This window comes from Physeter macrocephalus, chromosome 15, assembly GCF_002837175.3.
Source record: "Physeter macrocephalus isolate SW-GA chromosome 15, ASM283717v5, whole genome shotgun sequence".
Classification (NCBI taxonomy): domain Eukaryota; kingdom Metazoa; phylum Chordata; class Mammalia; order Artiodactyla; family Physeteridae; genus Physeter; species Physeter macrocephalus.
The window spans coordinates 15,085,005-15,095,959 of record NC_041228.1 but is presented as its reverse complement, the minus strand read 5'-3'; the positions used below and the strand labels follow the sequence as shown (position 1 = coordinate 15,095,959).

Below are 10,955 nucleotides of genomic sequence, written 5' to 3'. Positions count from 1 at the left end.
CTTCCCTGGTGGTGCAGTGGTTGAGAATCCTCCTGCCAATGCAGGGGACACGGGTTCGGGCCCTGGTCCGGGAAGATCCCACATGCCGCGGAGCAACTAAGCCCGTGCGCCACAACTACTGAGCCTGTGCTCTAGAGACCACGAGCCACAACTACTGAAGCCTGCGTGCCTAGAGCCCGTGTTCCACAATAAGAGAAGCCACCGCAATGAAAAGCCCGCGCACCGCAACGAAGAGTAGGCCCCGCTCACCACAACTAGAGAAAGCCCACGGGCAGCAACAAAGACCCGACACAGCCAAAAAAAAAAAAAAACAGTAAATAAATAAATTTATATGTATATATTTAAAAAAGACATATAGTTCAATCTCATTTTCCCTTCTTTGCTGTAGAGTTTTCCATTGCATTGATATATTATAATTTACTAAACCAATCTCTCATTGATGGATATTAAAATTTTTTTCAGCCTTTGGATACTACTTATAGTGATATTTAAATGGCACAACTAGGGTGAAGAGTATATACATTTAAAATTTTATATGACCACATCGCCCTCCAAAAAGGTAACAATTTGTACTCCAACTAACAGGGTGCAACAGTGTTCCCCCCCAGGCACTTCAACACCATGAATTGTCAAAAAATGCAGTAAACGCTTAATTAATTTTTTAATGAGAGTGGTAACTGAAAAGGCAGGCAGAGAGAGTATGCATAATAAAATATATAGAAAATTCCCAAATCACATTTGAACTGTTAACTCCTTTTCTCTTTATCATTCTTGCCTCTGAGACTTTTACGATGTGTTTAAGTGACAGTTTTCTCCTTTCTGCTCTACCCCTCACCTCCATAACATCTTTCGGCCTGAATGTGATATGAAATTACGTGCATGAAAAAGGCTTTAAAACTGCAAAGCTCTGCAGATTTGTTGACGATTATATTAATGTTTGCTTTGTGCATACAAGTTCTGGATCTAAATGACATTCAACTAGGCTAAGTGTAATCATGGGGAAAGCAAGTAAAAAACAAAGAAGTGGAATTAAAAATCTTTGTTACAGATTTGGACTCTAATTTTTCAAGCCCAAAGGTCATCAGATGTTGAAGGAACCAGTTAGTAGAGACTGGGGAATATTTCCCAGCTAGAAAAATGTGTGTGGGTTCAGAGGTCCAGGGAACATATGTGAGGCAGGTAAATCTGAAATACTGTATGTGAAACTCAGTGGAAGGCAATACACGTTAGAACTAATTTATTGGTCCAGAGGAACCCCCAGCATCTCATATGCCAGAGAATGAAGAACTTCATGCAAGTGTTTTGGACATACAAGAAATTCTGAACACCAAAGCTCTTAAAAAGTTTGAACATATATATGAAAAACTTCCTGAAATGTTATACATAGTTTCCTGTTCTCTCTTTTTTTTTTTTTGCTGTACGCGGGCCTCTCACTGCTGTGGCCTCTCCCGTTGCGGAGCACAGGCTCCGGACGCGCAGGCTCAGCGGCCCTGGCTCACGGGCCCAGCCGCTCCGCGGCATGTGGGATCTTCCCGGACCGGGGCACGAACCCGTGTCCCCTGCATCGGCAGGCGGATTCTCAACCACTGCGCCACCAGGGAAGCCCTCCTGTTCTCTTAAACAGGAGACACTGAACATAACGTAACTTTTCATTGATATTGAAGGACGGCCATTTTGAAGGTCTCTTATTATGGTATATGATGACATCTTTCAGCTTTCACGTTTTGGTTTTTCTGTGTTGCCTTTAACAGCAGGCTGTTAGTGGTCACTTCTCCCTTTCCTACTGCTGTCATTTTCGTCTCTAATGTCCTTGTGTCATTCCTCCATCTTGCAGCTCAAACACAAAACAATCCATGAAACAACTTCCTACCGGCCTCCCCCAACCCCATCAGTCCTCAAAACACACAACCCACAGCAAAGCACTATACCAGTTTTCTACATGAGGAGCCTCGTACCTCACATTTGGGAGGCACTCAGTAAAGTTCCAATGGTGAAACATCTAGCACTTGAATTCCTTTTATGACTTCAGGAGAACTCAGCTTTGGTCCCCAGCCCAGCGATACCTAGCTATATGACTCCAGGCATGTCTTTTAAATTCTTTCATCTTCAGTCTTTTTAACTGTAGAATACAGAGAGCAGTCTATATATTTTCTTCAACTCTAGAATTCGATTGCTTTCCTCAAATTAGAAATCTCCCTTACCCATAATTTCTTTTCATTCTTTCCCTGGTCAATCTTGGGAATTTCGCAGGGATGTTTGAAGCTGAAAAATCCTGAGAAAATCAAATTTTAATCAAGTTCACTCCAAATTAAAACCACACTGTGATATACTTTCACTCATCATTATATATAGGCAACAAATAAATAGATAGATAGGTAGATAGATAGATAGATAAATGAAAAAGAATTGAAAAGTCAAGGGTTGGCAAGGGAATGGCTATTTTCATATGCTGCCAGTGGGAATGTAAAATGGCTTAGCTCCTTTGGAAATAAATTTTATGCTAGCTACTAAAAACTTACAGGCACACAAGCCATGACCCAACAATTCCAATTCTCATGTCCATTTTAGAGGAAAACTTACAAATATGTTGTGTAAAGATGTAATTGGTGATAGTCTTTCTTTTTCTATTTGAAAAAAATTGAAAACAAATTAAATGACTTTCAGTAGGGGAGGGCCATTCAATTGATGATACAGTTATGTCATTGAGAACCTTGCAGCAATTTGTTAGAAAAATGCAGATCTAAATCTATTCCAAGAACAGAGTTCTTACATGCAAGCCAGGAATTTATGGTCAGAATGAACTTTATGTTTTCCAGTACTTTGTCTTCGACTTCATTGGGCCCCAACTGCATCTTTTTGACAAGATCATCAAAATCTCAGTAAGTATATCATTGCTGGTGGGGGTGAGGGGAGGTGGAAGAGATTCTAGGCTTTGGGAACTCTCTAGGCAGCTCAGTCTGTTTAGCGATGAATAGATTCAGGAGTGTGAGTGTGGGTTGTTGAGTTTGAAACCAACAGGATAGAACTTGAAATAATCAGTGCAGAGGCATCTGGGAAGGAAAACAGACTCAAGAAAGGTTCTATACTTGCTGGAAGCAAGTTTTCAGCTACCATCAAGCCATTGTGTAGCTTACTAATGTGGGAATGTGAACTATATATGTGAAGTATAAATGACATCTTAATGGATGGCCATTTTGAGTTGATTTCTTTCTTTTTATCAAGCAAATGTTAGCATTTCTCTCCTGGGGTGATAGCCACACTAATAATAATTAGTCACACCCCCCCCCCATTGCCCTCCTATTTGGTAATAAATAGAGAAATAGGAAGAAGAAGCAGGAAGCAACCCAATAGATCAATAATGCTGAGTCGGAAAATGTGATTTGGAGCAAGTGGTTGCCATTTGGAGTCTTAATAGTTTGCCTCTGAGAGTAAACACCAGGACCTGCCCACGTGGAGCTGGGTCTGCTACGAAGAGCCTTCCTCAGCCCTGCCGGCTGATTTCCTGTCTCCACAGATCAAGTCTGAGGAGTAGAGGTGGAGAGAGCTTCCTGGTCCACACAGGTGCCTTACTAGGTTGGCCCACCATGTAGAGGGCAGGAATGAGAAGGAAAGTGCCCGTGTTGAAGCCGTATTAGTCCAAATGAGGGTAGGGCAGGCCAACCGGGATCCCTGCCAACTTCACATCACACCACTCAGTAAAGGAACAGAGAGCTGCGGATGGCTCACTGCATCCATCTCACCAGTCTGAGAAATCTCTGCTTCTCCCATGAAGAGCACAGTGGGGGGTGTGTATGCCTTAAAGTGGTGGGGATGGGCAGGGAGGTGGAAGGGTAGGTGCTCTCTTCCCACTACATTCTGAAAGAACAGAATTCCTACTTTATGTGACAACGTAAGACGTGTGGAGAATGAGGAAATGTTTTGAACAGTGACACCAACCCTGATCAGAGTTATGAAGATGGCAAAACTTGTCTTGAAGACTTCCTTGCCTGTCATTATCACCCACTCAATCTCTATTATATAAATTGTATTATATTACGTTACATTATATGTATGCATATTATATATAAGTCGTACATTAAGGCTTAGGTAATAATGGAATCATGATATTCTCTTTCCCGGGGGTACTTGAAGAATGTGACTCTTGAGGAATGAAAAGTCACTAGGAGCCAAACATTCTTCACACGTGAATTTGAGGCGTGATGGCAGGTGGTGAGAAGATATTTCAGGACCTGGGACATTGCCCAGGATGTCTCATTGCATCACTCAGGCAACCACCTGTTCGTGGGATCGGCTTTATAACAGGCTCCTAGGGGACTGTCTAGAGTGCAGATGAATAGCTAATAGCTAGGGGTTTTTTTAAAATTAATTAATTAATTAATTAATTTTTGGCTGCGTTGGGTCTTTGTTGCTGCACGTGGGCTTTCTCTAGTTGCAGCGAGCAGGGGCTACTCTTCGTTGAGGTGCGGGGCTTCTCATTGCGGTGGCTTCTTTTGCTGCGGAGCACAGGCTCTAGGTGCGTGTGCTTCAGTAGTTGTGGCACGTGGGCTCAGTAGTCGTGGCTCGCAGGCTCTGGAGCGCAGGCTCAGTAGCTGTGGAGTATGGGATTAGTTGCTCCGCGGCATGTGGGATCTTCCTGGACCAGGGATGGAACCCACATCCCCTGCATTGGCAGGAGGATTCTTAACCACTGTGCCACCAGGGAAGTCCAATAGCTAGGCTTTATATGGAATCATAGACAGGGGCTATGACTCTCTGCGGGGCAAGTGGATTTTTAGCAGAGGATCAAAGCTGGTATTGCCTATCTCTGTTCTTCTCACTTGGAAGAAAAGAATACTTTGGTCTCCCTAAAAGACACCTGGGGATAGAGACTGAAGCTTTTAAAAGGGAAAACTACCCTTGAAAAAGGAGTGTTTAATATAAGTTTTCTGTTAGTCCATGAACCAAAAGTTAGCATGTCCAGAAAAAATTCCATGTGGGAGAAGCGGGCCAGTGCTGTAAGCAAATGATGTTGGGACAGCCAGGCTGTAGCAGACCCTGGTGGTGCCAGAGACCACCTTCCCTTGACAGTGGCCCCAGGCCTGCAGGGCCCCCTTCTCTCTGTGTGTGAGATGCCCTTGTTCTTGTAACCTAATACCTGACCACACCAGCATCGCCTGGTGCTCACACTGGGGGGATGATTTGAGGAGGCCTCCTGTTATTTGAAGATCCGTCTGGGGCTCTGGCTCATTATGCCCATAGGGACCAAGATGCCTTTGATCTGAGAAGAGAGCTTGAGTTGGCTCGTGTTCTTACTCAGGGCTTTGGGAAGCTGCAGTGGCAACTCTAAGCATGAGGGTTTGAGGTGAGCTTTGTGCCTGTGGACTTAAATAGCTCCTCAGCTGAAGCCGACCTGTCCTTACTTCCCCTCTGTTCTCTAAGACCCTTGCAAACTTTGGACAAGGGAGGAAGCGTGGGAAGGGAGCTGGGAAGGGCTCTCATTTTCTTCATTTTTTGAAATCAATTGAATTTATTGTTTCTTACTGCCTCTTTCAAAAGGATCTGTTCAGAAGCTACAAAAGTCTCACACTCATCCATCATTCAATTAGTCAATCACTCATTAACTCACTGAATGTTTATTGAGTGTTTATTATGAACAAGGCCATGTGGTCGGTACAAGAAGGTAGGGAACTGTACTTGAATCAAGGAACTCATAGAATTTTACAGTTAGAAGGAAGCCTCAGAGACCATCTAGTCCACCTTCCAGCTGGCGCAGGAATCCCTCTCCACCACCTCCATGACACGTGACATGGGGTTCTTGGGCACTACTTGATTACATCCAGAGATGGGGAGGTCACTACTTCTAGAGTAGCCCATTCCATTGCTGGGAAGTTCTGTTATAAACATTGCCTTTATAGTGAGCTGAAATCTCTCTTCCTGTAGCTTGGGAACCACACAGGGATCCTACTACCTCTTCTAGATGGCAGTATTTTCAACTGTTGAAGACACTTGAGTTACCATTGCTCTTCTTCCACACTCTCAGTTTTCTCTTTTCTGGGTTAAAAGTTAAACAACTCCTGATTCTTCAGCAATTTTTCATGGAATGTGACTTCTGGACCCAGGCCCAGCTCTGCCAGCTTCCTTTAGAACTTCCTAATCTTAATAGCATTAACATAAAAATGTGTTGCTATAACCAGCCAGGCACTCTGCTGACTTCTAATCAGACAAAATATTGAGGATGACAGCCTCCTTTGTTCTGACTATTGTACATGTCCAAAACTTCTCAAGGCAATAAGGTGAGTTCTCTGAGAAAGTTGTTAGCAAAGTGTTGTGGGATTTTAGGAGAGAAAGGGAATACTTTCATCTGCGGAGGATCAGGGAAGGCTGCTTGGAGGAGGCAGCATTTGCTCTAGGCATTTAAAGATGGATAGCATTTCAAAAGGCAGAGATGGGTTTGAAGAGTGGGCTGCCCTAGAGTTCCTTTTGGCTACAAACAAACAAACAGACAAACAAGCAAAAAACACGTTTTAGGCAGTGAGATTTGATAGGTGTCCTTCAATAGAAAATTAGCTGAAATCCTGCTAGGAGATGAGGTACAGCTGCAATACTTTGGACGCCCTGTACAGCCAGCCCTGAGGTTTGATAACCACATGTCACTGTGCTCCAGATAAGTGTGAAGGCCAGACAAGGTTCAAGGCCTAGAATCCTCTTTGAATGGGTTTGTCATGAACCCATTTCACAGATTTATCCTCAAAGAGAAATCTAGTGTTGCTGGACTCACTGCTCCATCTCTCCCCAGGTCTTTCACCACAAGCTGATAGGAGGTGTGCTGATCGGCTCCTTCAAAGTGGACCTGGGGACCGTGTACAACCAACCTGGTGAGAAAGTATTGCCTCCCAGTCTCTCTCTGTTACTCTTCTCTTACTGTGACACCTGAAGGTCAGTTAGTTTATGCGTTCTTCCATGTATCCGTTTATTCAGTAACACTGAGCACAAGTTTTACAAAGTGGAGCAAGACATGGCTCTTTTACTCAAAGTTCACAATCTAATGATACAAATATCTTATATGTTCACACGTCTGAGCAGTTAAAATTTTTTTTTCACAAATTCTGTCCAATTTACTGCTGCGAGACACAAGAAGGAAAGTTGGAAGGGTGTAGAAGTTAAGAATATGGACGCTGGGGCCAGATTGCCTGGCTTCGAATTCCACTCTGCTCTTTCCTAGCTGTGCAACCTTGGGTTAATAACTTGACTTCTCTGTGCTGCAGTTTCCTCACCTGTAAAAATGGGGATAAAATAGCACATCCTTATAGGGTTGTTGGAGGATTAAGTGAATATATACGTAAGTGAACATATGCATAAGAATATATACATAAGCACTTTATAGGGTCTAGCACAGAATAATGACTGTGACATGCCATACGTGGGTTTGCTGTAATTATTATTATTATTATCCTTGATTTGTCAGAGGAGCTAGGTAGTTTGTCCAAGGTCAAGAGCTAATAAGTAACAGAACCAACAACATACATAGATCTTCTCGCGAAAGGCCCCTTCTCTTCAGCAGTGATTCCAACTCACATGACCCCAAGGGGGCCAGGCAGTGAGCATTTCTGAATGCAGTGGGCTCGGTTTAATGCAGTCAGGGGTGACGGAGGCTGTGGGAAATGGGGGGCGGGGCTCACAACCCCTGTGGAAGGCGCAGCATCTACTCAGCTCCTTACCACCTACAGTCGTGTGGAAATGTGGGCTCCGTGTGGCCAGATCTAACAGTTTTTAAAAAGATAAGCCTGAAGTCTAGATTTTGTAAGAGTTTTGAAGTTTGGGCTTACCGTGTAGGTCAAACAAAAAGATCCACGAGCAGCGTTTATGGCCTGTGAAATCATGTGTGGCTTCTACACTGCATTAATGTCCTCCTCTCCGGTCAAATCTAGACTCCCGTCCAGGCAATTTCCACTACGTTGAAGGCTTCCCAACTCCCTGGGGCAGTTTGGAGAAAAAGATGGAGAAGTGGGTAGGAAGAGAGGAGAGGAGGGAAAGGAGGAGAGAGAGGCAGCACGAGACTCGGAAATAACTGTGATGAGCTGGCCCCGCCTGGGGAGTAGAGGGTGGGGAGGCTTTGGGTTGGAAGAGAACTGGATGGAGTGTCGGGGTGCATCAGTGCAGGATGTCTGAGCTGTCAGGACGTTTTGCAGGTCATCAGTTCTCTGACAAGTGGGCGCTGCTCATGGACCCTGGCAACACCAGGACCGGCACGAAGGGGTACCTGAAGTGTGACATCAGCGTGACTGGGAAAGGAGATGTCTTAAAGCGCAATCCCAAAACCTCTGACGCCAAGGAGCAGATAGAAAAGTGAGGCAGGTCCATCGAGGACCATGCAAGAGAAATGATATGTCCCAATTTCCATGTCTCTTTCTTCACCCTTTCCTTACGGGTTCATGAGAACTTCCAAGTTCAAGGCCTGTCCAGTGGGGATTCTGCTCTATCAGAGGCACCATGATGTGCCTTATCAAAGGCGTCACTATCCTTTGGGAGGTCAGCTTCTAGGACAAGAACAGCCTGTCTTCCTATAATAACCCATAATAGATAAGCTATTCCTGAGCCTATCCTATTGGTCTGAATTTAGTTGATTTTTCTTTGAAGGAAGAACAATTTCAGCCACTAGCTTGTAAAATGGGAAGACTTTATGCGCCTCTTTTAAGTGTTTATTCTTTAATTCCAGGACCTGAACGAGTTTGCATTCACTCTATTTTTTAAAAATTAATTTTTATTGGAGTACTGAATTCACTCTATTCATACCCTGTGCTGTCATTTCCACTAGAAAGAAAACTCATTTTAGTGACGAATCCTATCCTTTCAGATTTTTCTCCTGTATCAGAATTCTTCTTTCTGCCTCCAAATTGCCTCTACCTTTTCTCTCTACTCTTTCAAGTGAGAAAGCTTTTTTATGTCTTATTTTTGTCCCCTCCAAGGAACCTTTTGATCCCACAAGGGTTTCCATCAGAGAGACCCTGGGCCAGATTCTACGTGAGACTCTACAAAGCTGAAGGGTTGCCCAAAATGAACTCCAGCATCATGGCGAACATCACCAAAGCGTTTGTGGGTGACAGTAAGGACCTCGTGGACCCCTTTGTGGAGGTCTCCTTTGCTGGGCAGACGGTGAGGAAGGGTCATCACCAATCCTGGCAGACCTGGACTGGAATCCTGCTCTTTACCCAGGACACTGCTGGTCAAATGACATTAAGTTAAAAGCAAAATTAGGAAGTGCCCAGAGAGAGGAAGCTTGTCACAAAAAGGCTTTACGTCACATGGCAGGAAAGTAGTGGAGGGTCACCCACTCCCTCACCACTGGAGCTCGTGGAGAGAAGTGAGGGGAGCATCTCGGTTCAGCACCCAGGCAGGCAGGCCTCCTTCCTCTCCTCTGGCTGCTTCTCTGAGCTGTTGCCCAGTCCCCAGTCCCCAGAGGATTACCACCTCCCTTTCAACCTGCTCTACCATCTACCCAGCTAGTCCTTGTCCTGTGTAAGCCTGGACATCCCTGTTCCCAGCTGTTCCCTGCTCAAGAGCCATTGGAAGTGCTAGGGCCTCGGCACATGGTCAGAGCTTAATCCTGGTTGGCTGGACTTGGAAGCTTCAGCTGACACACATGTTGTCTCCACCCGGCCCCTCCCCTTGGCAGGGTCAGCCTTGACCTATTTCTATCTTGGACCCCATTGGCATATATAGGACATATATAACCCCCAAATAGGACACCACCTCCATTGTATGACAAGGTAACTGAGGTCCAGACTAGGGAAGGGATTTGTGCCAGGTCCAACTTTTATAAAACATGAAGTCAGGCTCTAACAATATCTGCTGCAATCCTGGAGATGTATGGCACTCCTTCATAACACAGGTGTCAATTTCACCCCAACCCAGTGGATGATGAGAACTTCCTGAGGGCAGGACCTGTGACAACTCACCTTTGTCCCAGATGCCCAGCACAGTGTCTGGCACAGAATAGGACATCAGCAATGTTCATGGGGTGTAACTGATTTTCACGGGTGTCGGTGGAAGCAGGTTCATTATTTTTGACAACTCACGTTGTAGTTCCAGCTGGTGTGAAGAGTTTTCTTTAGTCGGTCAAGGGCCCCTTTCATTTCCTTCCGTGGCTCACATTTTCCTGGCTTTGTTTTTAGGGGCGAACCACGGTGCGGAAGAACTGTGCCGATCCTGTGTGGCACGAACAGGTGGTCTTCAAGGAAATGTTCCCTCCCTTGTGTCGGAGGGTGAAAATCCAGGTATGGGATGAAGGCAGCGTGAATGATATAGTGCTGGCAACCCATTTCATCGACTTGAAGAAAATCTCCAATGAACAGGATGGAGATAAAGGTAAGGCCTCACATGTCTGACTAGGAGATAGGGTCTCCAAATGATTGATTTAGAGCCTTCATCTTCAAAAAGAGAGGGTTGGAGCAGGCAATGTCTTAGGCACCTTCCATCCTCTGTGTGGTCTGTGGCTTGGGTTGGTTCAGATTGGTGAACAGAGCCAGACTCTGGGAACCACAAGGCTTGTTCCCTGTCCCATGTCTTCCAGGAACATTGCTGTGTGTCCTTGAGGAAGTCACTCCCTCTCTCTGGGCCCTAGGTTTCTTAATTGAAAAATGAAGAGTTTAGATTAGAGGTTGGCAAACTGTGATCCATGGACCACATCTGGACTACCACGTATTTTTGTATGGCTCACAAGCTAAGAATGGTTTTTACGCGTTTATTTATTTATTTTTAAAAATTAATTAATTTATTTAGTTTTACTTTTGGCTGCGTTGGGTCTTGGTTGCTGCGCGCGGTCTTTCTCTGGTTGCGGCGAGCAGAGGCTACTCTTTGTTGCGGTGCGCGGGCTTCTCATTGCGGTGGCTTCTCTTGTTGCCGAGCATGGGCTCTAGGCGCAGGGGCTTCAGTAGTTGTGGCTCACGGGCTCTAGAGCACAGGCTCAGTAGTTGTGG

The 10,955-nt window shown here is 45.0% G+C and overlaps 1 protein-coding gene across 1 annotated transcript in view; it reads left to right on the top strand.

Moving 5' to 3' along the window:
• Window positions 1-10,955, top strand: part of FER1L6 (fer-1 like family member 6) — a 131,061-nt gene that overhangs the window by 12,402 nt on the left and 107,704 nt on the right. The window contains exons 5-9 of the mRNA XM_024129424.1: window positions 2,817-2,879; window positions 6,776-6,854; window positions 8,169-8,325; window positions 8,946-9,132; window positions 10,152-10,344. Coding sequence (XP_023985192.1) covers window positions 2,817-2,879; window positions 6,776-6,854; window positions 8,169-8,325; window positions 8,946-9,132; window positions 10,152-10,344 — 679 coding nt within the window. The remainder of the gene's footprint in view (window positions 1-2,816; window positions 2,880-6,775; window positions 6,855-8,168; window positions 8,326-8,945; window positions 9,133-10,151; window positions 10,345-10,955) is intronic.